Source organism: Pinus tabuliformis, chromosome 5_1 (genome assembly GCF_031772625.1).
Source record: "Pinus tabuliformis cultivar Carrire ecotype Pingquan chromosome 5_1, CPIR1, whole genome shotgun sequence".
In the NCBI taxonomy this organism is placed as follows: domain Eukaryota; kingdom Viridiplantae; phylum Streptophyta; class Pinopsida; order Pinales; family Pinaceae; genus Pinus; species Pinus tabuliformis.
Window position 1 is genome coordinate 478,193,508 of NC_142305.1, and position 27,400 is coordinate 478,220,907.

At 38.8% G+C, this 27,400-nt stretch overlaps 1 protein-coding gene across 2 annotated transcripts; it reads left to right on the top strand.

The window, feature by feature from the left end:
* Positions 1-27,019, top strand: LOC149165585 (uncharacterized). 2 transcript variants are annotated; one of them, XR_016260758.1, is made up of 3 exons: positions 1-2,088; positions 25,924-26,149; positions 26,664-27,019. XR_016260758.1 is itself a non-coding variant. In XM_089432320.1 (2 exons), exons 1-2 carry the CDS (start codon positions 314-316, stop codon positions 26,030-26,032), a joined length of 1,884 nt encoding a protein of 627 aa, XP_089288446.1. In that variant the 5' UTR covers positions 1-313; the 3' UTR covers positions 26,033-26,532. The 2 variants fall into 2 exon arrangements, 1 of the variants encoding a protein (XP_089288446.1); XM_089432320.1 differs by lacking the exon at positions 26,664-27,019 and having other exon boundaries at positions 25,924-26,532.
* The last annotated feature ends 381 nt before the right edge of the window (positions 27,020-27,400 follow it).

Sequence of the window (27,400 nt, forward strand, 5' to 3'; positions counted from 1 at the left end):
CGCATATTTCCGTGGAGGACAAAAAGAAGATTCTGTCAGAGAGTATGAGAATGCTTGCAGGCATGCTTGCACCTTCACAAACCTTAAGTTGCAACATGTTCTCAACCGCAACACTCTCCATTCCGCTCAATGTGTCGCCAAACTTCCTGGCCTGGCATATTATGCGTTCTCCGACCAATTCCAATTTCCGAGGCCTTGGACATTGGTCACAGTCCGACATTCAAAACTATTGTGGACTTTGATTGAATTTTGACTTGATGTAAGGTTCCAAACAAACCTTCTAGACAGCCCTGTAAGCCACCTCATCGTAACCATGCTCAGAGCTCGGATGCTACCATCGGGGTTCGGCCTGAGCCAGACCGCAGCATTGTCCAGAGACTGTAAAGGATCCGGGCATTGCAGATTTGATTTGGGTTTGCCTTCATGTTATCTATTATCAACTCGTTTGGAGAGTAGAAACGAACTCTGTCGTACATTGTTGAATGCAAAGTCGAAGATATGTAGCCCATCAGCGCATCTGTTTAGGACCAGAGTTGAATCCCATGGAACAACTCTAGAGACTGATAATAATGAGGAAGAAGAACCCAAAAGAGATTCAGGATATTCAGGTGCTTTCTGGACTGCAGTGGGTTTGATCATGGGCACTGCTATAGGACCTGGAATACTGGGTTTGCCTGCAGCAACAATTAAGGCAGGTCCCTTGCCATCATCTTTGACAATTTTGGCCTCATGGGTCTATGTCATTGCTTCTATTTTGCTTGTCGCAGAGATCGGTTGTGCAGTCATGGAAGAGCAAGGATTGGATGAGGTGAGTTTTACAGGATTAGCAATGCATACATTGGGTGACAATATGGGAATTGTTGTTGCAGTAATTTATGCAATGTTGAACTATACTCTTTTGGTTGCTTGCATTGCTGGTCTCGGTTCCCTTGTTCTGCAGTGGTTGCCCTTTCTGCCTCCTTTCATGGCCTGTCTTCTGTTTCCGGGTATGGTGGGGGGAATTATAGCCTTGGCATCGTTCAATGTAATCGATGGAGTAAATAGGGGTTTATGCGTCCTGATGACTACATCCATTTCAGGGCTTATAGCAGTTGGAGTATTGTTAAGGAGGCATTTTATCTGGGAATCTTTCAAACATGCTGCGTGGTTTCCGAGTGTGCTTTTGCCTGCTATCCCTGTAACTGTGCTTACACTAGGGTTTCATGTGATAACTCCTTTTATATGCAAGGTCATGGGAAGAGATCCATATGAGGTTCGAAAGGCTATTCTATGTGGTGGAGCTGTACCTCTAGCAATGGTTTTATCATGGAATGTAGTTGTTTTAGGGCTTGCTAGGTCAAGTCCGGCTTCCAGGGTATTGGACCCAATAAAACTTTTGCTTTCTGTCAATTCCTCTGCCGTACCTGCAGTGCAAGCCTTTGCATTCTCAGCCCTTGGGACGACTTTAATAGGTTATGCCCTCAGCTTCCCTAAACAACTCTTTGATACCCTGCATTTGATCAAGTCTCTTGTCCAGCACCATTCTGAGGAGTTTGTAAAGAATTTTCCTTACAAAAGGGAAGTTGACAAAATGTCAAAAAATTGCAATGGAGCTGGCAGAGGAAGCCATGTAATAGATAAAAAGGATGGAAACGAATGCTGTGAAAAGGCTTTCTTGGACAACTCACTGGATGACCACAAATCTGGTACAATTGACTTCCTTGGGCAGCAAGAAATGGGTAATACCCCTAGTCACGGACATGAAATGATGATTGCTGCCAATAATGACTCAAATTATGCCCAGAATGACCAACATCTACAAAAATTTAACAAGGTGATGGCTGGAAAGGACAAAAGGAACTTCTGTGTGAAATCTTCCATTACAAGTCAGAAACACAACATGCCACAAGTCTCAAGTCCGAATAATTTTCAAATGGGGGAAATGCTGATGATCTGTCTTGTTCTGGGTCCTCCCATTCTAATTGGAACTTTCTTTCCCACGGCTTTTGCAGCAGCGCTTGATTTTGCAGGGGTCTATGCTAACTGCTTCCTGTTTGGCATCTTGCCTCCACTGATGGCTTGGATCCATCGTTACGGTTATATGAACAGGTATGTTCTGTAGCACTCTTTGAAATATAGTTGGATCTTTGGAAATTTTTATCTATCTGTTGAGCATATCTTTATGTATACCTATGAGCTTTATGAACTAATTTTTGTTCTACGAGTATCTATAGATATCAATTTGACGCATAGTTTTCTTTTAATTTTGTTCGCATACATTTCAAGTGATTGAAAAAGGGTTGTTATAGTGTGTCCAAGGCATTCAAAGCCCTGGAAATTGCTTCAATCGGATTTGACAACTGCATGAATGTTGTTTCTGTGTAATAAACATGTATTTATTCATGTCATAGATAATTCTGGTTAAATAATTGTCAATAGGCCTTGATAAATCACCAGCCAGGCAAACACTCAGAGCTTGTAGGACAGCTGCACTGCCCACATACTTATGCAATCTCTGGATCCAACGGTTCTTTGCATCAGAAGATGCCCACTGTGCATTAAGAACTGGACCAAGCTGATGGAAGTGGGCACTGATGAAGAATGTATTACTATCTTCAAGAATCATACTTAACCAAGGGGTGTCCAAAACTCCACTCCCAATTATCATGATAATTTTGAATGGATCCTCCTATGGGATGAGACCAACAATCTTCATAATAGTGAGATGGTCAGAAGAAGAAAGGGTACACTCATGAGTTAAAGAATGCTAGTCCTTTCAAGAACGAGAACTGACATCCCACAAGACCCTCTACAAAATAATCATTTTCCTACTTGACTGCCATGCCTGAAAGCGAGTGAGATCAGCGACACAAGTACCTTGTACCTTCCAGTTCCAAATTGGCCTTTTAGCCAAATCCAACCCTTCTCAACTGATTGACATCTGTGACCTTACCAAACCAGCAACATTTTTCCATGCTGATCAGATACTTTAAAAACAAATGGTCCAGTTATCTGAAAATTATGACTTGGTTGCTGGGTTACATGACTAGTTATTAGTCTAAAATCAATTTAGAAAACTCCCTTTTTCACAAAGCATTCAGGTTTTTAGCTAAATTGTACGAGTTTCTTAAATGGGGACTTGGGTGTTGAGGACGACTAGAGTGCAAACCCCATACTGCCAAATTTATTTCTTAGGAAATAGCAAAATTATTATTTTAAATATTTAAATTAAAAAAATCCAAAAATATTATAAAAAAAAAGTTCATGAGAATTTTAAAAATCAAACATCAACTATACCACATCATAAATATTAATTTAATTCAAATACCAAATACTATTATCATAAAATCTTAAAGTTACAGGTTATTAGAAATGCGCAAATGCATAATCCAATTTCCAAATTAAAATATGTCAAAGCGCCAAAATAGTGCATAGTACATAGTCCAAACTATCTAGGTGGGAACAAACAACAAACTTACCTCCATAGTAGACTGCGAATTATTAAAAACGAAAAAAATATTCAAAGTTTTGAAAGAATTATTCATATGAATTTTAAAAATCAAACATAAACTATGAAACATAAACACCAATTTAATTCAAAGGCCAAACGCTGTTGCCATACAATCATAAAATGTTACAAGTTATGGGAAATGAACAGGTGCATAGTCCAATTCCAAATCAACTAAATGGGAAATAACAAACATCAAACTTAGCCCCATCATAGAACGGGTGGGTGGGCCTCCAAACAGTGAACTCGCTCCAAGTGGCAACGTCCAAACATTTTGCAAACTCAGTTGCAGAAAAGATATGAGGAGAGAGATTTCAAAAAAGGAAGAAATGTTCAGCACACGTTTTCAAACCATTAAATGTTTTAGGTTTTTGTTGTTGGAATCAGATGATATAGTTTTGGATGAGATTGCGATGTTTTATTGTTTAAATTATATTTTTTAATGTGTAAATAAATTTAACACTCTGAAAATTTGTATAACATTTAAGTTATATAGACTACATAATTCAAATTTTCAAGTCTAAAAATATGCCAAAAAAATCTAACATATAAGAATTAAACTTATACATTCCGTTACAAAGTGACAAAGTCCAAACATTGAAAAACAAACTCAAACTCGGCTATAAACTATTTTTCCTTTTTTAAATAACTTTAAAACAACAATTTTGAACCTTCAAATAGCGACTACCAAGATCCGAATTCAATGATCCAAATAGCACATGCAGCCGAAAACAACAAATAATGAATGAAAATAAACAAACATCAAACTATAAGAATTTGACAGGGTTAGTGCTTTTCCTTTGCTATTGGCCACAATGGATCCACGCTTGGCCAACATAGATTGGCACACCAAGGACGCCCAAATGTTCCAGATTTGTCGAGAGACATCTGGGAACGCCGGGATGGGGAATGTCCTGTGCCTGTTTTGGCGCCCTCTTTGGACTTTCGTATAGGGCACCCAAACATTTCTGATGTATCGAGTGACTTCTGGGAATTCGATGGTCCATGATTTTAGGAAGGGACATCCTAGAGGCAGGGGGGCGTCCTATGGGTACCCCGGAGCTTGTCGCCATTCAATTTATTTATGTGTATACTCTGTTTATTTCTGTAAATTATATTTCATTTCTATACTCTGTTCTGGCTTCTAAATGTAGTAGGGCAGGGCAGACACTTCCCGAGGTTTACGGATATTTACGTGCGGGAAGTCTAGGTCAGGTTTGTTGGACATGTTGTGATAGTAGGTGACGTGTCGATTAAAAAAGAGCCATAGCCTAAATTTAATTTCTCTTTTCTTTTCTTTACCCGGGCTAGAGAGTGGGGTGCGGGAGGGCATTATAACCAATATAATTAAAACATATTTCTGAGCAGTTTGTTTTTCCTGGAGTTCTGATTTTTCACTGGTTGTTACCTTAGATTACTGTAAAAATACTCATCAACACAAATCCGGTGTCACCATTCTTGAGTATGACATCGGAATATTATGTGATCTAATAATACCTAGTATTTTTGTTTGACTTCCGGTAACCACTATAGGGAAGGGGACGAAAAATCTTCTGTCAAAGTAGAAATGATCTACCGGAAAAACGATGCTAACAACTAACCGTGTCATTTCTGAATCAACAATCGATAACATGCACAATGCTTGCTTATGGTGTTGTAGCTCAGAGCTGCCCCTCGTTGCAGCATGTTCAACTTGACCTCAAACCAACGATGGCAGAATTAGCATCAAGTTTGTCTTTCATGAGCATGTCTGTCACCGAGTTTGTCTTTCATGAGCATGTCTGTCACCGAGTTTGTCTTTCATGAGCAGGAACATGAAGAGGCCATTGATTCAACGCAGAGTCTTTCACGGGCACGAGCATGAAGAGGGTCATTGACTTCAATGCAGTATTAGTGTGCTTGGGCTGCTCATAGATTCTCTCCATAGGGTCGAATGGGCTGATTTTTAAGGATCTGTGTAATGCGAGTATTCATATAATTTTCGGCTTTTCATATCATTTTCACTTTTTTTTTACCCTATGTGCAAAGACTTGCACCATTTTCCTTTCTTTTCCTCATCTCTCTTCGTTTAAATCTTATTATCCTTAAGACTTGGAGCTAAGCCTTTTTAGTTATTAGAACTAGGTCCTTTAAATCGTTGGAGCTAAGTACTTTTATCTTTCTTTTGGCTTAGGTTGGGTTGTGGAAAGTCCATCTTCTGTCCCTATTGGGGCTAAGCCCTTTTTATTGGACCTAGGTTTTTTAAAACCTTGGAGCTAATCTTCCTTTAATCTTTATTTGGGCTTAAGTTGAGGTTGCCAAAAGTCCATCCTTAGTTTTGGGGTTTAGGTAGGGATCATGGAGAGTCCATCCTCCGCCACCAGAGAGTTAGGCCTTAAGCCCCATCTTCCGAGGTATGAGGTGGCCTTTCTATTCTTCTCGCCTTCCTTACCCTTCCCTTTGCATTCCTTCTATCTGGGAGGAGGGCATAGGGTAGGGATTATTTGCTAATCTCCTTCCTTTAAGCTCTTTCCCTGCCTCATCCCCTTCCATGTTTATGTTTCCCTTCCATCCTCACTTATCTCCATTGCATCTGCTTTCCTGTCTTACTTTCTCTCCATATTCCTGCCCTTCGTCTTCACCTTCTTTCCTCCACCTTCCTTCAATTTCCCTTTGGGTGGAGAGTGTTAGATTCTGATGTTTCACTCTTCTCCTTCCATGCTCTTACCTTCTCTCACCTTTCATTTCACCTCCACACTTTGCCTTAACTCCTTCCCGCCTTCATACTTCCTTACCTCTGTCCCCTTCACTTTCCTTGTTAGTGACTCTCCACCTTCCTGCCTTCCTTCTTCAACATGTCATTGCTGCCTTTCTCACTTCAGTTCCTTTGGGCACAGGGCAAAGGTTAAGGATGTTTCGCTCTTCTCCTTCCATGCTCCTACCTTTGCTTGCTTTTCCTTTCACCACTTTGCCTCCACTCCTCCTTGACTTCATACCTGTCTATTATTTGCCTTTCCTTTTCCCACCTTCCACACTCTACTCCTTTGGGCATGGGATGGAGGTGATTTGTTCTCCCATCAATCTTTTACCGTCACCCTACTTACCTTTGTTTCACATCAAAAACTCTCGGCACATTCTAAGACCCAAGATCTAGTGAGAATTGAGGTGGTTAATACGTGGCAAGCCGCGTCCTAATTTTTACATGTCCATGATACACATACTCGTACTTTAAGACAACTAAAACCAAAAAACTGAAACACCTATTAAAGCTTTAGATCTGCATAAACAAAAGTGCTAAATGAAAAATTTAGAAGTGTACATATCGCAGATAAAGAAATGAGATTAGTCCTGCAATAGATGAACTTTAATGTAAGAAATGTGTAGCATGAATGTATGAAGTTATGAACAAGAAGTTGGAACTTTGTATTTGTAATAACAATTACTATCTTCTTGTTAACACGATAAAAGGATTACAACACGGTCCAAGATAGATTACAATGGCTTCTTTTAAGCCTTCACACTCTCAAACTGCGTTGACAGACTTCGCATGATTAAATATATAACCCTAATTGTGTGCCCTCCCTCACATGGTCAATCTTGACAAGAGGAAAAATCAATTACAAAACTTAACTGCTAATGATAGACCTCAAAGAAAGGGCTCCACATGCAAAGAATATCTTCCAAGCAATGCACCCTACCTTACCTACACCTATAATAGTCCTCACACATTCTTCCAAGAAAGGAATCTGTCATAAAGCTATCATAACCGTGTTAGAAAATTTGTCATGATTGTCATAGAATTTGTGAACCTAATATTGACCAAAGAAAGAAGATGTCAAGCATTATAAGTATAAGGAATTTGTCATACGGGTGTGAGGGAATTCCTCCCTGGTGGCACACCCATCTTGCAAGGAATACTCTCTACCACCCATGTACCCTCTTTTTAGGAGAACAACTTGAAGCAACCAAAAATCAATACCCCTTGCGTAGCTTGAAGAAGACTTTTAGATTTTCTTGTGTATTTTAATATTTTATTTCATGGAGGGAATAATGGATTTAGAAGCAACTCAATAATATTTTATTGTAAAATTGTTGAGGAGGAATAAAAAGAATAAAGCTTTCATTTGCAGTTAGGCATGGTTGGAATTGCGGGAGTTACCCTCCAAGCTTTGTTGAAGATCTTTTGGGAGGAAGATGTTAAGGGGCATTCTAATGTGATTTTCTTCCTTTTTTTTTTCTCTTTCTTGGTTTGATTTGATTACTGAAAATTAGTTGTACAAATTTGTTGAAATAATCTTTGAAAAAGGGTAGCCTTGCAGCAAAAGAAGATGTTAGGGTTGAGGTGAAACCCTCCCTTTAGCTTTTTGTAGTCCTTGTGTTTATTTGAGGATATTTCCAATGTAATCTTTTGATTAGGGCTGCCAACCAACTCTCTTTTGAGGGATGCCCTAGCTAGGTTTGAAGGTTAAGTGTGGCACATCTAGGTTTTATTGATCTCGTAGTGAAATCATACTTGGAGAATGATGTATTCTTGTTGTTCACTCTATAGAAAGGGATTCTTCCTTTCTTTCTAATTCGTTTATGGTTTCATATGTGGTTGTGCTTTAATTATTCATGGTCACACATTATTACTTGGGCTGATTTTGTACTTGATGTGAGGAGCATCTTTGGAAGGGCCCTCTTGTAATTTTCTCTAGACTAAAGTGATTCACATGGTTAGTTTGAGCCTGTTTATAACAACATAACTACATTTATTTCCATATAAGTTTGAACTCGCTTGGATTGGCATTAGTCTTGGCAAACCATCATCCCTTTTCTTTCAAGAGAACATCTTAAAGATTCTTATAAGTGAATCCTCCCTTGTGTTGGAGGAGAGCTAACCTAAAGTGAAAGGAAAAGTTGTTGTGGTGATAGTGGGTGACCTTCTTATGTGCCTCTAGACTTACACTTGGTTTTGGAACTTTGAATATCTTTGAGTGTAGGTCTGGGAAGTGATGCTATCAAATAAGCTAATGACATAGGTCCACACAGATTTAAATGAATTAGATCAAGAATTTCGCTCAACCTATGCTCACTACTTGAAAACACAATGTTCACATGCTTGTCGAGTGCACAACCCAACCCATGCGTACTGTTGGCTTTTGAATCTTGAAATTTGACAATCCTTGCACCATGTCCTTCAAGAGTGGTAGTGTTCAATAGTGTAGGACCTAGGTGACCAATTCTCTTGTGCCAGAGTTGTCCTAGCTTGTCATAGTCATGCAAAACACCATGTTTCATCAAATCTATGAGTAATCTATATAGGTCACTTTTTTGCACACCTTTGCCCAAGACTTGACCATCCTTCTCACTGTGATCTATTATGATGGGTTACTTATCAACAAACTCAACCACATTCTTAAGATCTATCATGGTTGATTTACGGAAAGATTCTTAGTTAAACGAAGAACATACAAAACCTTATTCAACACAAGAATATCCCTAATGGCATTCATAAAGGGACAAATCGTACTTCGGTAACCAAAATGTGGTATCATGGCCTAATTCTACTTGTATGTTGACCTCTTTTTTTTGAAGTTTGCTAAAAGGCCTCTTGTTGAATGTCATGTGTTTAGACGCTCCATTATCCACATACCACATTAGACTAGAGACGGTGTTAGTGGAGAGGAATGATATCATGGACAAGGTGGTCTCAAGCTTGGATTGCAACTCATCTACTCAGGCTAGAGCTTCTACACTACTTGCAAGTTGCTTCCATCGATTTTTCTTGCATTCTTTTTCTTATGACACCACGATGCATGGTGGGCCCTCTTTTGGCACTTGAAACACGTTACACTACTCAAGTCTTTCTTTCCATACTTTTAAGAACATGAATGTTCTTTATGACCCTTCTTGGGTCCTCCACTTGTTTCCTCACCTTACCAATGAGAGATATTTGGGATTTCATTATTTATGGCTATGAATGTTGCTTCTTTTCTCTCCTCTTGGATGAAGGCATCCTAAAGCTACTCAAAGGTAGGCATGTGTTCATGGCCATAGACAATTTGCACAAAGGATTCCCAAGGCTTTGAGAACTGATTTAGTGTGATATACACCAACTCTTCATTCTTGACCTTCATTTCAATGGCTGTGAATCAATCTTTGATCTGTCTAATTTTTCATTAACTAGTTACTATGTTTGTGCCACTCATATGTGTACGGGTGAGTTGATTTTTTAGCAACAATTTCGATAATGCATTCTCACTCTAATATAGAGTGATTACCACTACATACATCTCATCATCTGACTTTTCTTTGATGCGAGGGATCAAATGGTCCTTCATTGAATCCATAAAGATTCTCTTCATTTTGGCAACACTCTTTTTATGTGCAGCCAGCCAAATAACATCAATGAGAGAAACAACAATTCTACAATCTCCCAAAGATCTATCTCCTCCAACAACATTTACAGTGGGCACTTCCAAGATGCAAAATTCGAAGCACTCTCTAGATGACCAGACTCTTTAATACCAAGAGTACTCATCTTGCGAATTTAGCACACACTTCAACAAACAGATCAACCAATGAAATCAACCTATCATAGGTTATGAAACAACCTTTTTAGTGATAAGTCGCACTCCAATCGTCAATCCTTACAGGTCCTAGTGCCGGTCTTTGGCATGGATCTCTCTGTTGGAAACATAATCCATTAGGGTTATGTATTCACTTGTGAGAGAATATATTAGTGTCTCAAAAAGAATAGGAATTGCTATCCGGAGTCCAAGAGATCTTTTGGTAAATCTTGTACTTATATGAGTATCTTATTAATGAAAAGGTATTCAATGATTTCGTCAAATTTGTGTAGTCTAATATTGAAATCGGAGCAGGTCTTGCTTAGAAATCTATCAGATCTGCCCCTCCAAGCCTCCCAAATTTGCCTCTCTGAGAAGCGTTGAAATCCTCGCGCCCTTTTCTTTGCATGGTGCAATTTTCTCTCGCTTAGGGTTTCATGTCAGTCGCCATTCGTTGCACCTCCCCTCTGTGGTAACGTCTGTTTGCTTGACGCTATCTGCAGATGTGTTCCTCCTCATTTGTGCCCATTTCCTGACTCATAAATCCTCACACTTTAGCTGTTGCTTTGCTTGTTTTTATGATTGTTGGAGATCCATGTGACTGCGTAGGCCTTTTGGTTCCATTGACACGGTGGTTCATAACACCGTGAAGTTTGTAGATGTGAGAGGGTTCAATGAAGACGAATTGCATCTTCTCTACCAAATTTATTTATTTGCAGCTTCCAGTCTTTACGGTATTGTCAGGTTCAATATTTTCGACTTCTGCTCAAGCAATGTAACGAAGAAGAATCGTCCTGTTAGGTTTTCCAGTCACCGTTTGCAAGTGTTTATCGGTCCATACTTTTTTCAAAGCAATAAGTTCGAGGTGTCTGCTTGAAAACCTCAAGAAAAAGATATTTGTGTATAGATTTGATTTTAGCGGAAGTGCTGAGTGATAGGCCGAGGTCGGGATCTTGAGGAATAATTGTTTCTTTTTGTTGTAGTCTGCTGTCTCCAGATTTCAGTTCTAGCAAAAGGGGTATTCGTTTCTTTTTGTTGTAGCATGTTGTCTCATGATTTCAGTTCTAGCAAAAGGCTAATGCCCCAAAAATTAATACTGGCCTAACTTTCCTTCTTTTCCATGTGGAAAAATTCATCATTAAAGATTTCATTCAAACTTTTGTGCAATGCCTTGAACACGAGGGAGGAAATGCGGATCTTCTAGATGCAATTAGACGCAGTGTCATTGATCCACTCAGTTGTTTTCTTTGTGACATATGTTTTAACTATGGAGATGTACTTTTAAAGGGTTGGTTCCCCGATTGTATCAATGAATCCAATCCTTCATTCAATAGGAAGGATGATTGATACCAATGGAACTTTATGTAGCCCTTACATGCCACTCTGCCCAACACGAGTTCAATGAGTTCAATGGCATTAAAGGGGACTTCCCCTACAAAGAGGACTTCATTGTGTGTTCTACTCTGTGGGTTTGGGTTTGAAGCTATGACTGTTTGTGGAATCTGTCCAATTTTCCTGTTAGAGAGAGAGTGTGTTTGGAGCAATTGGTGGTTTTGTTGCTTGTGCCTCTTGCTTGGGTTTGAAAGGTCACTCCATTTTCTTCACTATTTCTGCATTGGTAGCTATTGCTACCCTTGTTGATGCTCATGGGAAGCCTACAAGTGTATAAGTTTATATATGAATGGTATAAAATTTGAATGGGCAGTGATCTTCAAATCATTGAAATATCATCATGCTAATAATCGAAGGGCTCAAAGCATTGACGACACATTCATTCTGAAAATCAACTTAACTCTAGTAGTGAAGAATAATTGTAACTTGCAAATATTTTTTTTGTAAGTTTATGTGTGCTTCTTTGAAATTAAGTTGAATTGCATGGTAAACAAGTGCATTTTCAGTAGAAGTCAACACACTCAATTTATTGAGTTTGCCATCATTATCATTGGGTTTGCCACATGGAGGATCAATGTTTTGATCTCCATCTTGTAGTAGAAAGATTTTTGTCTTCCCACCTTGTCTTTGACGAGGGGGAATAACATCAGTGATTGACAGTTAGACTTCAAGTTTCGAAGTGCTATCAATCAAGTAGGAACAAAAACCAGGTCCTCAAGCCAGAGAGAGTTGTAGCTAGAGCCAGAGTCAGAGCCATGAGTGTGATTTGGTGTGTGGTCTTCCTAAAATCACTATTTAGTAGAATACTTACAACTTTTGCTAGACAAGAGTTTGTGGTCATTTTCAAACCACCATTTGCGAGCACTTCCAATTAGCAGAAAACATCAACTTCTAGCCAAATTAGGAAACATTTTGGGAACCATCGAACCTCAGAGCCAAGTTCCAGAGTTTGTGGTCATCTTAAATCACTATTTGCGAGCACTTCCAATCAATAAAAGATCTCAACTTCTAGTCAAATTAGGACATGTTTGGGAAACCATTGAGCCTTAGAGTCAAGTTAACTAATGAGCCTTAGAGTGGAGTTCTAAAGTTTGTGGTCATCTTTAAATTGCCATTTTCCCCAGATATGGTTTGTGGCCATCCCAAAGTCACTAGATTCAAAGAGCATGTTCAACCATTAATTGCTGTCCATTACTAGATTTCAATTCTTTGCTTGAACTCACATACACCCCATTGGATTTGGAAACATAATTCATTAGGGTTATGAGTTCACTTGAGATGGAATATGAAGAGTCTCAAGTAATAGGAATTATCATTAGGGATCCAAAAGGCCTCTTGGAATACGAATCCGAGGGTCTACATCATGTACTTATATGTGTCTCTTATTAATGACAATGTATTTTACATGCTTATCTCAAATTTGTGCAATCTAAAACTTTCCAATTGTTAAACATTGTTGGGCATCGCACCCATTGAGATCCTCCATAGCTCCTTCTCATAAGTAGTAGTGCATTCCATACATAGATCTGGAGAATATCATTTGCATAACTCTAATACCATGGTGTAATTTGACATCTCCATGATACATAGATATACACTCAAAGAATTAGTCCTACAACTAAAATATAGAAATTGAAACACCAAACAAAGCTTCAAATCTACATAAACAAAACCACTGAATGGAAAACTTAGAAGTGCAGACACCACATATCAAGAGATGGAATTAGTGCTGCAAAAGATGAACTATGGTTTAAGACATTTGCACATGAATGTAATGGAGAACATGTTGGAATTTTGTAAAAGTGATCACTATATTCTCATTAACATAATAGAAGGATTACAATATTGTCCAAGATGGACACTAATGGCTTCTCTCAAGCCTTCACACTCTTTCATTGTGTTCACCCCCTCACATGTATGAATATATAACCCTAACTAGTGGGCCCTCCCTCGTCTAGTCAAACTTGACAAGTGAAAAAAGCGTTTACAAATCTTACTAGCCATAGATCTCAAAGAAATGGTGCCACATATAAAGGAATCTCCCCTAAACAATGTGCCAAACCTATGCCTAGAATAAATCACACGTTTTTACCATCAAAGCAATCTGTCATCACCGTGTAAGGAATTTGTCATAAAGTTGTCTAACTGTGTAAGAGGAATTTGTCATAACTCACATAGAATTTATCATAGCCTTGGCATTGCAAGTGCAAGGAATATGTGATATGCTTCTAAGGGAATTTCTCCATGCTAAACAATTGACATGTGGTGACCAAGTGAGTGAGTGATTGATGATAGGATGCAATATGGTGGTCAAGTGAGGGAGGAATCCATCATAGGTGTGTAAGGACATTTCTCCATGATAGACAATTGACACAGGGTGACTAGGCGATCAAGTGACCAATGATAGGATGCCATGTGGTGGTCAAGTGATGAGGTTGCATGACATCTAGTTAGGACAAGTAACAAATGAGGCAGGTTAGCTCCTGACTTTAGGTGATGACATGTCACATGTGTATGGACATGTGGCAATAAAATTATCTCATGAGGATGGATGCACATGCATAATCTCTCTTTATCACACAATATAATGGGAAAGGTCTTATGTAGATAAATGATGAAGATTTTTTTTCTCCAATGCATGTGGAATAAATATTACGAAGAAAAATTCTATCGCTAGGGAACAAAGGGCTATTATGTAATGATGAATTTAACTTTAACTTCTAGAGGTCATAACTTGAATTTTAAAATGCCAAATTAGGCGTTAGATGGATTGTGGAAAGCTATTGGTGTGAGGAGTCCAATGGGACTGTGATCACCATGGGATTGTGTGTGTCAGGGCTTCGAGTCGGGAGCGCTAGAGAGAGTTGAAAAACCGAACCCATAGTACGGGCGGGCCTAGATGTGCGAAGGGCGCCCATGTTTGGTTAAAGGCGACTCAGGTAGAGCGTTCAGTTAAGGGCGACTAGGAGGCGAGACGATCGGTTATGTGCAATCCCACCGTCGGTTAAATGCGACTAGGCCAGTTATGTGTGACGGGGTGGGCGAGCACGTATAGCGAGCGCTCGCCTGATGTGCAATGTGGACGAGCGACATGTCTTTTAGATGAAATGGCATTCAATGGAGATCGTATAAGTAAGAGATGAGTTGGAGGCATTTGGCATGAACCAACCATCATAGGGTTCAACATAAAATAGAATCGAGCAAAGGGAAGAGTGAAGCAACCAAGGCGAAGAACAAACTTTAGAAGTCGGGTTGCAGGTTGGGCAAGGAGTTCAGGTTCCACAAGCAACTCGGGTAAGCAGGCAGGTCGCAGGGAGAGGGGCACGGGCAGGCAATGCCACCGGCACTGGCTTGGGCACAGCAGTCGCCCAACGGGCAAGTGCTGCATGGTGAGTTATGCAGAGGCAGACATGATGAGTTGTAGCGCAGGCAATGTTGCACGACTACTAAATGGGTAGACAGTAAGTTGGGTGCGGCGGAACAGGGGTTGGGCACGACTGAACGGAGTGCTAGGCACGACTGAACGAAATGCTGGGCACAATTGAACGGAGAGCTAGGCGAGGTTGAACGACAGCGCGGGCAAGGCTGAATGCCGAAGTGCTACACGATGATTTGGGCAGTACGAACTTGGGGTTTCTGGCAGAGGTGGTGCGGACGGGTGGCAGTGCTGCACGACCCGGGCACTATTGCCTGGCGAATTCGGCAAGGTGTGCAGGTGGCTGCACGGACTTGGAGAAGACTTGTAAAATATTGTACTTACGTAATATTTGAAGATTTAATATATTGATTGGGCAGACTTAACCGGGAGTTATACTTGTGTATTTGATATTCCGCTGCATATGTATGCTTGAAGATAATTGAAGAAGATGAATGATAATGTTATTTCCGTTGCATTGTGAAACATTTGGAGAAGAAATTGGCTAAGTGTTGAAGTAGGCGTAGTCCGTGTGCTTGAGTATTGGTGAAAAGAAAAAGTATGGCGGTGCCGCACCCCCTATGTGTGGTTAAAATACTACCACTGGGATAGGGGCGTGACAAGTGGATGCCACATTGGCCCCCTTTACTCACACGTGGGTTAGTCACATGTGGACTTTCAAGAAGATTCAAGAAGCTTCAAAACCATAAAACTAATTAAGGGTTAAGGCATGCAAAAACCTTAACCTAACCCTAAAAAACTACCAATCTATGTTAAGCAATGGACCACTAGGAAGAGAAGGGGTTCCATTCTTTTGGTATTGTTATTGTTTTGTAGTTGAGCAAAGCATCTAGGAGTGGGATATTAAAGCATAATAAAGGAGGGAGAAGATCCTATAACAACCATTTAGGCCACAAAGTCCATGACAAATCCATAGTGAGTGCTCCTTTCTTTGTAATTGCATTTCATAATTGAAAAAAGGAGAGCAGAGCAAATGCCTCGACTTCTAGATGGGCTTTCTATTGTATTTGGTTTCCCATATCACATCTTCTGGTCATTTATGTGGATGATGTGTTCATTTCCCTGATTTTTCATTTTGGTTTCAATTATTTCCATAAATTTGAGTACTAAGCTGGTAATAATAAATACGAGATCTAAGGAAATAAACTACATAATAAAATATTTCAGAATTGTGTAACATATGTTTTGATAAACTATTGAGTGCAATATCTATGACAATTTACAGATCATGGAGGTTGTGAAAAATGGTAGAAGTGGCTTTGGGCACAAGCAACACGAAGTGCAATTATGGGATGCACTTGTTGGGTGCACATCCATCGGGCATGCATCTATCCAGTACACATCCATTGGATGCAATTGTCGGGTGCACCCTTGATAGGCACACTTGTGTGTGCGACACTTTGAGTGTAGCACCATCGAACATTGGTTGATTATGGACAAGTCATGCAGGGGGCAGTGGCACCATTGGTTGCAGTTGAAGTTGGTCATGTGGGCACTTGGGTCCACTTAGGCTTAGATAGACTTTCAAGTGCAAGACAAGTCTTGTATATATAATGAATACCTTTAAGGTGCTAAGGTGCCAATCAATCATTCATTGGTCATTTACCGAAAGTGTGAAGGAGCTTTATGATTGGTCTAAGTTTAGGGTTGGCATAGTAGGGATCCGGATGATTACATTGGCTAACTGAGAAGAAGAAGAAGACAAGATTTGTAGGATGTAGGCTTGTAGTTGTTTTATGGGTTGGATAATGCAAGTGTATTGGGCAATAGGTGTGTTATCACTCCTCTGGATCTCCAAGGCTGAGGAAGAGTCCAGCTGAGGTAACCACAGACCAATCTTTTGACTTGGTAGCTAGCCCTACCAGGCCAGAGAGGGCTCTCTCCAAAGAATCACAGCCAAGAGGGCTGGATGGATTAGGGTTTTAGGCTAGGTATAAAGTGCAGAGGTTGTTTTGATTTGATTTGATTGGGTTATTGCTGGATGAGGGTATTAGGTCAAAGAGGCTAGGTTAGGGCAAATCAGATATGATTGCAGACATTCAAAGGGGCAAGGTAGGTAGGAGGCTTAGCACTTAAAAGGTGATTTGGTGAGATGGTTTAAGACTGATGAGGAGTTAGGAAGAGCATAGGAGATGTATTCTTCCTAAACTGAAGAAAAATGGACAAATTATGATAACTTTCCCAAAACAGAGCATGAGCAAACATGTATTCTGCCTATCAACTTGAAAATTACCATATAACAGACATGAAATGGTTTATGAACTTACAAAACATTCATACAAATGATAACAAAGAAGAAACAATGTTAAACATCCATACCACATGTATCCCAAAGAAATAGCTGCAACTCATCTATTAAAACTGGCCAAATTCTGATACAATAATGTCTCTGATCACTAGTACAACATCCAACTGAGTCCAACCTCTGAAAAGAGTGAAGAAAGGGAAGATATAGACATCAAAACAACCTTCTCTCATCCTCAGGGGTCGAATCCCTGAGTTGAGGAAGAGATCCACAAAAATCTGAACTGATACCTAGAGTGTAGGGAGCTGTGAGTGACTCCTTCGTAATTACATTGAAACTGATTCATTTGACTTGATGAAGTATATTTATCTAATGTATTTACCCTAGGTAATAGTAAAAAGACCATAATTACATTTACAAGTTCAATTACATTAGTAGAAAGTTGATTTCCAAGGATAAAAGTCAAATCTGGAGAAAAACAGTGAAAAATCAAGCAAATGGTCAAGTGCACCCTCCATCTTGCAAGCTTCTTTTGACTGCCTTCTCGGTGTCCAAATTGAACCCAGGATAGCTCATTGGAAAGCTTGTTCCGTCTAGTTTCCAAAATGGGCCTGATTTGACCCTCCAAAAGTTGTTTCTCCCAAGACTGGTTTGTGCGCAACGCCTAGGCCAAAATTGAGGTAGAAACATGATTTTTTTGTTTATTTTTTGCCCTTTTCACCTACTAGTTTTGCAAACTAAGGTTGGAAGCATGGTTTTCTTAGATGTATTTTTCATTTTGCATTTAGTGGTGGTCTCCATTTGCTCAAAAAGTGCCCCAAAAAAGTGCGTAGCGCCTAGGGTGCTGCGCATTTGACTATGTTGCTGATATAAAATTGTCCAAAAACACAGAAAAGACAAAATTTGCAAAAATGAGCCAAAATGCCTCAAAATTGGTGAAGTGGCTGATGTTGGTGTGGCTAGGCTTGGAGTGAAGCCTCTGCAAGTATATCAAGTTTCTTCTTCTCTTCTTGGTGAGTTAGGGCTTCAATTTTTGCCTTTGCTGCCTTGAGCTTTGCCCTTGCATTTCTTTCTCTGTTGGCATAATGTTTTTCCATCTTTCTCTGAATGTCATTTTGTTGATTGGCCTTGTTTAGGAGCCTTTCTACATTTTGGTTTACCTTGTCAAGCCAATGCTCCTGGTTCTCATTAATCAAGATGGCAAACTGCTCATTCCATGTGAGCTGATTTGCAAGCTCAACCTCCTTTTGTTTCTCTAGTTCTAGAGCTCTTTTCAGCCCTCTAGTCCTAGGTCTGCTTTTTGGTTCTTGCTCTTCTTCAGGTTCACCATACCTGTCATAGGCCTCATCAAGCAATGCCTTGGCTTTCATTTCTTCCCTTTTTGCCTTGATGAGCTGAATCTCCATGACATCATGTTTGGCTTGAAGCTGCTGATTTTCTTGCTCATAATATGAAATAATATATTTTGACCTCTCTAAGTTGGTATGGAGCTCCCTGATGAGTGCATCTTTTTCCTTGATGACAATGCTAGTGTCCTCATTGTCATCATGCTCACCTAGGTCAACCAAGTCAAAATCCTGCTCTGTCTCATGGAGGTCTTCCTCCTCATGCTGAATCTCTGTCTCTGTCATCTTCTCTTTGCCTTTGTGTACCTGTTTTGTTGGTGAAGAAGGCAAGGCCCCTCCCACAATCCATGGGGCAAACACCTACCTATGGCCTCTCTGATAAGTGTGTGCCAATGTAGCAAGGAAGCCCACTCAACTTGCTCAACCTGCTCCCGCTCACTGATCTCATCGTTCAATATGCTCATGAAATGGTGATGGTGGAGGTGATGGTGAAAGACACTGATCTAATGATGATGCGTGATCTGTGGGCTGAGAAGGAGGAATGGATGTGGAAGGATGAGATGATGAAGGCACATTTTGAACATTCTAAATAGATGGATCAATGAATATCGGATTGGCTATGAAGGTACTCCATGCAATGTTCATTTCATTGAGATGATAGAGAACTATGATTTTGATGAGGGAATGATGGAAAAGACTTTTCATTTGATGTTCATACTCTCTTTTTTGGACAATATATGCCATCTTATCAATGCTCCGGAAAAGGTAGTAGGGTATGTTGAGCATATTTACCATAGTGAAATGCATTAAGAGCCGGATGTGATAGGAATAAAGTCTAGAAAATCTACCTTCGCATGAAAAGTATTTCATGATAATCTTCATCATTGGGGCATATCTGTCTAGGAGGTGAGAAAAAGGACAACAACTCTTTCTCTCATTTTTGTACCTTGGTTTTATGAAAGGCTCATAGTAATGTTTCTCCAACTCACCTTGCTTGAACCATTTCTCCCCAACATCTGGGATCCCGATGGCAGGTGATATAGCGGCAGTGGATATAGTAAAAGTGACACCAACTAGAGTAACTTGGTTGTCATGGAGTTTAGATATGAAGAGTCTAGTCAACATGGCATGGTGTTGGACTTTTGAATTTGCTCACAAAATTCATAACAGTGAAGATATTTGAAAGGTGTCACAGCCATAAGAGATGCCAAGGGTTCCCTAATATCTGTTGGCTCAAATCTGAGTACTCTGCCCCCTTTATGTGGTCTCTTCACCTCTGTTTCTTCTTCCTCACTGTATGGTCTGTTTTCTTCTTCTGCCATGGTGTTTTAATGTCAAAACCCTAGGGAGGTATAATGTTGGTGGAATGTGGTTTTTAGGAGTAAGGAGTGGGAAAGGGAAATTGAAGGAGATGGGTTTAGGGAAAGGGAATTGTGAAAGTGTAGGGGAATGAAATTTTGGAATTGAGAGTGCAATGATGGTTTTGAGGGAGATACTAGGGTTTTGATATGAGAAAAACACCAAATGTTTAATAAACTTTCAAAACACCATAAGAAATGACTATAGGAGGAAGGAGAATGCTATCTTTATCTGTTACTCACTTGCTGGAGGTTGAATACAAGGTTGGTGGAGCTTTGGAGGTGATTCTGGCTTTCTTGGACAAGTGAGCAGCGCCACAAGGAAGTGCGCCCTTTCTCTGGCAAGTGCGTAACGCCTAAAGGAAGTGTGCAACGCCTGAAGGAAGTGCGTAGCGCCTAAAGGAAGTGCACAGCGCCAGAAGGAAGTGCGTAGCGCCTGAAAGAAGTGCGCAACACCTGCTCTGTTTTTGCAATTTCGCCCAGGATCATTGAGAAATGATCTCTTGGGGTTTGCTCAATCGATGGTAGGAGGCAAATGAAGTTGAGTTTGATGCTATGAAGGCTCTTATACTTGAGTGAATTTGATTTTTTAACTTTAAAACCCACTTTCTAATGTTTCAATTCACCATTGAAAACTTTGCTAATTACCCTTTACACTTTGATTTTCTTCTTTGCAGATTGATGATGCTGGAGTTTGGCACTCTTTACATTTGACTTTGCTTTGATGAAGTTGGCATATAGAGTTTGACTTGGCAGCTTAGGAACAATGCTTATTACATATAGCGAACATAAAATTTCATAAAAATTAAAAATAAATTACATCTCCATTTTTGGAATAAAATTACAATATGAAATAAAACTCATACTTGATATGAAAATTAGAGCTGGGCAACCATGGTTACATGTTTGCAAATCCTCTTTAAATGAAAAAGGGATATTATTTTGCTTACTCTCATACTTTTTTGCTAGCCTTATGCAGTGAAATGGAGTATTATTGAACCTTGGAAAATGAAACCTAGTGACCTAATGGGACCTTGAATGACCAGACTCCATGTTGACTTGACTGACATAAAGACATGATGAAATGAGCTTTTATGATTGATATATGCTCAGTAAGACATGAAGGTGGGCCAACAAGTATTGATTTTTGAGGGAGAGTAGGTTTTTTTTTTTGTTGGACTTGGGCTACCATCAATGAGTAAATTTTTGAATGAGGACCTAGGTGGAATGACAAAAATTTCAGAATGGGACCCTAATATGATATAAAAAGAGGAGTTTTGATCACTGATGGCAGTATGCAAATACTGACTCTAACATCGGCCTTATTGGGGATGACAGTTCCTTGGAGGTGTCAAGAACACCATAGACCAAGTGCCTAACCATGTGGGCCAATACGGTCAAAAACTTAAATTGAAATGTATGACTAAATGTTGACAACTCAAATAACACAAACTGACTCGAAACTGACTTGAAATCCACTGAAAAATGACTCAATACTGACTTACTTAATTGACAACTAAACTTTGAAAATGGTAGAAAATCAGTGAAGCTCCATGGCCTTCACTTCGGGCTCCGAACTCTAGTGATTCTCTACTTCACACTTGCAGAAAGTTAAACTGTTATTTACAATGAAACCGGGAAATTTCTGAGAAGCATATTTCAGAAAAGATAGTGCTTAAGGAGCCTACCATTGACTGGTCCTCTTAAGCATGGTTCTCCATTCATCTCATTTAGCATGAAAGCATTTTGCCCTCGGAAAGCTGAAATCTGATAAGGGTCTTTCCACAGATTTTCAAATTTACCATGCTTACCCTTGTCCTCGTTTCTGGCATCCCAACGGAGTACCACATCTCCAATTTTGAAGTCATCCTCCTTTGTTTTTTGGTCATAGATTTTCTTTATCCTATTATGGAGTTTAGAGGTGTTTTGAAATACCTCATCTCGTGTCTGCTGTAGGTGAATCATTTGATTAATTTGGTGCTTTATATCATTTTCCTCACTTCCTGCTTCTTGTAACAATTTCATGACCGAGACTGCTAATGATGAAGGAAAGACAATATCTACTCCATACACTATTTGAAAAGGAGAAAACCCAATAGATTTCTTACTACTCACCGATCTGCCCACAATGCTTTAATCAACTTTTTCTGCCAATTCTTTTTGTTGGCCTCCAACATTTTCTTGATGATGCTGATTAAGGATTTATTGGAGGACTTCGCCAAACCATTTCCTTGTGGATAGTATGCTGTCGAATGTCCCAACTCGATGTTATATTTGTCACAAAATTTAGTCATCTTTTTAGACTTGAATGTTGCAGCGTTGTCTGTGATGATTTTATCAGGAGAACCAAAACGGGACAAGATATTAGTTTTTAAAAACTGAATGATAACTGAATATGGCTCTTGCTTGGTTGGATTCGCTTCGATCCACTTAGTAAAATAGTATGTAGCTGTCTATATCCATTTGTGTTGTGTGGATGATGATGGGTTAATCTTGCCTATGAAATCTAGGCCCCACTGCTGACAAGGTGCATGAACTGATATAGCTTGTAGAGGCAAAGGAAGAAGTTTTCTTTTACCTTGGAAAACTTGGCACTCGTGACAACTCATCACTGCCTGGTAGATATCTGCAAAAAAGTGTAGGCCAAAAGTAACCTGCTGTTAGTACTTCGTTGGCCGTGGTCTTCCAGTACAAGTGACCCCCACAATCTCCTTTGTGGAAGTCATTTATTACCTTTTTAGACTCATCTTCGGTCACACAGTTCAGCAACACACCTCCAAGGTCCTTCCAATAAAGTGCGTTGTCCATAATGCAATATTTAGAAGCCTTCAGCTTCAATGACCTGCTCTTAGCCTTAGACATGCCTGGAGGGGGATTTAAATGTTGCAAAACATAAATAATATCAGAATATCGTGGAGAGGATAAAAATATATCAGATACCTGAATGAGATCTACTTCTTCTTGATTGTCGGACAATGCTACTACTAGGTTGATATCTAGAGCATGGAGATTTGACTCAGCCATGAGCTTCGCTAAGCCTTGACCCTTGATCAACTTGGTAGGCTTGATCTCAAGTTCATATTCTAATAACGCTGTTATCCATCTACCTCTTCTACCTTCTGGATTATTCTGCACAAGAACTTCTTTTACCGCTGCATTAGGCACATAAGCAGGAGTATGCGAATGTAAAATGTAAACTTTGAAGTCTTTCATTGCTTTTACCAAAGCCAAAGCTTGTTTCTCTATGATGTTGTACTTAAGGGTTGCATCCCTGATATTGCGACTGAAAAATGCTATTGGCAGCTCGGTTTTATCCCTTTTCTGCATCAATACTGCTGCCATGGTATGCTCAGAAGCAAAAGAGAATATTATAAAATCAATGGAGTAATCGAGATTGATTAAAACAGGGGCAGTGGTCAAAGCAAGCTTTACAGCATGAAAGGAAGCAAATTGAGTGGATTCGAGTTATTTTTGAAGAGGCAAAAGAAATTCAAGCCTTTATCACAAACCACCACATGTCCCAAGGCATCTATAGGGAATTTGCTAAGTTGGAGCTCCTTAAGGTACCTATACTTTAAAGTCTAAAGTTTATTAAATATTTCATAAATTCTAATTTCTGACTCTAAATTCAAATATCTAAATTGGATTCTCAAATGTCATGATTCGTGAATCATAATAGGTTATTCAATCAAATTATGATTTTTCAAATTGATTGAAATTTGAAACATTGGCAATTTGACACCTGCAGGTTGCTGAGACTTGATTTGCTTCTCACATCATAGTCTTAACAAGGCTCATGCAGGTGAAAGATGCATTACAATCAATGGTATGCAGTTCTTTTTGGAATCAATGAAGGCAATCCCAATCTGATAGAGCACAAGCAATGAAACGGTTGGTTGTTGATGATGAATGGTGGGATAAGGTGGAGTACCTCTTGGCATTTACTAAGCCAATTGTGGATTTGCTCCGTATATTTGACACAGATATGCCTAATCTGGAAGAGGTGTATAAGGGCATTGATTCCATGGTAGAGAAGATAAGGTTGGTTATAAATGCCAAGGAGAATGACCCAGATGAAATCTTTTACAGAGAAGTAAAAGATATATTGACCAAAAGGTGGAACAAGATGACCACCCCATTGCACCTTTTAGCCTATGCAGTGAATCCAAAATATTATGCTGTAGAGTTGCTACGTGATCCAGAAAGAAGCGCACCAAACAAAGACCTAGAAGTTGCAGAAGGATTTAAAAATGCTTTTAGAAAGCTTTTTGTAGATCTTGAAATTGGGCTTCGGATTTGTGCACAATTTTCTCATTTTGTGGGATCAGAGGGTTGGGGTTGTGATATTGAGTGTATGCGGGACAAGAGCAGATTAAGTCCAATTGAGTGGTGGAACTTCTATGGTGGGGCACTTTCACATATCCAAAAATTGGCCATTAAGATCTTGTCACAGGTTGCTAGTTCTTCTTCAGCAGAGAGGAACTGGAGTACATACGGCTTCATCCATTCAGTGAGGCGAAACAGATTGGGCTCTAAGAAGGCTGAGGAACTAGTGTATGTTCATTCAAACTTTCGCCTTCTCTCACACAGGAGAGATGAATACAAATTTGGGCCCACCAAATTATGGGACGTGGAACCAAAGTTGCATGACTTGGATATGACATTGAATGCCATGTCTCATATGAATTTGTTTGATTCGGAGCCATCACCGGGAATAGGTGGATCTTCAAGTGGACATGGCAGCAATGTTCCTAGTGCCACTTCTAGAGAGGATGTGGAAGTGGAACATTATAGTGGCATGAATGAAGACATATTTGATGATATGTAAATGTAATTTATGATGGTGTTTTAACTTTTAATTTTTAAACTTTTGAACAACCATATGAATTATGAGTAATGATAGTAGACTGCCAGTCATAGTTCATTTTGTACTTTGTACTATGTTGTAATTAGCATGCATTATTAATTTTGGTAATGATGGTGTTTGTGTAACTTGTCATGTTGATAACTTGATGTTTGAAATTTGAAACAAAAACTTGATGATATGTTGAAACTTGAAACTTGAAACTTGAATCATGAATGTTATAATAATCGTTAATGATGATGGCAATGTTGAATGTTTATGCCATATGGCATATGTTGAAACTTGAATTGATGATGATGAATCATGAATCATGATAGATCATAGATGATAATCTAGATTTTGAAATATGAATTTTTTATTTTTAATATATATATATATATATATATATATATATATTTTTTTTTTTATGTGCCGTTTCCTGCCGTATCGTATCCAGATTTTTTGAAAATTTGCTGTATCCGTTTCAAACCCCTTACCCGTATTCGTTCCCGTATCCGTTTTCTGGTAACTTAGACTTTAACATGGTAGAGTGGGATAATGATCTCATTGATGTGTATATTGGTGGTCTTTCACCTTTGGAAAGGTGGGCTTGGTCATAGTGTAAGTTCATTCTTTGGATATCCAATAGTAATCTGAAGCAAAATCTTTGGTGATTCATGGATGGTACACTTGGTCCAATCAATAGTTTAGTATGACTTGAGTTTTAGGACATTTAGAAACATTTTATTCTAATTTGCACAAGGCTAGTGAGACTCCTCACTTGACATGTTGTTTCACTTAATTTTATTCTCATAGAAAGGTTGTTAATTTTGTTTCCACCCTAACTTATAAACTTAATATTTCATTCTTAGCCATGTTCTTCACTCATATTTCATTCTTAGGCATGTTCTTCACTCGTGATGGGCTGAGTGCCTTGATTTTTTCTCTTTTTTTTCTTGAAACAATCATTGTTTGCATGCTATGTTGAAAAGCAAACATCCTTATCCCTATGAAACATTACCAGTATTTATAAATTGATAATCATACCCAAAGCATTTAGCACCATTTTTGTTTTCCTAACTGTAACACCCATTTACTAAACATTACCAATTTTCCATATATAAAATGATAATCATATATAAAATGCTTTGTAATCTTTTTATTTCCTTGACTGTAACATCCATTTGTTTTAGCAACTCTTGAAGTAGTTGTATTTGTTTCCATGTTAATTTTATCATTGACAATTTATGATTATTTTGTTACTAAGAGGCTATCCAAATGCGCAGGGGCATGGGAGTCAACAAGAAAAGTATTCAATTAGTTCCCGGAGGAAAAGGAACACTCATAGTGCTCCTTGCCATTGCCATGGTTCTTGGAGTTAGGTTGCCAAGTTAGTTGGATAATTAATGCATCTTGATCACAACAAAGGTGCACCTTTACACGTCGCTAATACAAAGAATGTTGAACTTCCACAGCTTGGTATCATAACCAAAAATATCGCGGAATTCACAGGTAATTTGCAAATTATTCCAAATGATTCTTTTTAAAAAATTTGGAAATGCATCATAATTTCATGTTCTAGAAGGTTGGTTTTCATTAACTTTTGGATGTAACTTTACAAACATATATTCAATTTTTGAGGTTGGTTTTTAAAAGGATTCCCGGGTGTGGTTTTGTAAAGCATTGCGTTTTCAATATTTGGCCTCGCCTATTAAATAGTTTAAGTGTATTTGTGTACGACTTACGTTTGAAAACATTAATGGTTGTAATAAAATTAATTGATAGGGAATTTTACATATTTTTTCTTTTGATTATGTTTCAAATATGTTTGAAAACATTAATGGTTGTAATAAAATTAATTGATAGGGAATTTTACATATTTTTGCTTTTGATTATGTTTCAAATATGTTCGAAAAATTGATGGTTGTGATAAAATCAATTGATAGGAAATTTTACATATTCTTGCTTTTGATTAGGCCTATCTTTTTCCTTCCTTTAATGCAATTTTGTAATGTTTAATTTTCAGGTCTAATTGAGCTCTTGAACCCTGTATTCATGCGTAAACATGTCAAGTTGCTTCTGTTGCACGAGCTGTGGGACAGATGAATTTTGCGTCTGTGCCACACAAGTTTGGGAATGGTTGATAAGTTCGTAACATTGTTTGGCATAGAAAACAGAAATTATAGTCTTCGGTATCACCTAACACATATTCAAGGATAATTATGTTCTGCCATGGTAGACGAGGTAAAAAAAAATGACATATTTACCTATTAGAAATGTTAAAAGTTCATATTTCATTCCGAGCACTTGCCAAAAACTATCAACACTATTCCTAAACTAGGAAACCACATTTGAAATCATACTAATTGAAGAAAGTCGTCATGACGTAATATCTATTAGCAGTGAGCACATATATGATGAAATGTGTAAGGTACAAGAGCTGATATACTATTGTAGAATCAATCTAAAAGAGCATAGGTATATGTATGATGAAATCAAGTGGAGAAGCTAGTCTGAATTTAAGAAGATGAGTAGGGACTCTATCAAAACATCACATGCAAAAGAGCGAGTTTCTAAAGATAGTTACCCTGAAAGAGTAATACAACCATGCCTTGAGCTGACAGTCATCAGCCAGAATATGTTGCTGTAAATACTAAATATCGTCACCACATGAAAAGATAAGTAATGTCGACTTGTATGACGTGTTGGACTTTAGGTTTTCTAGTTATACGCAGTTGTATTGATTTATCGTTCTCCACTATT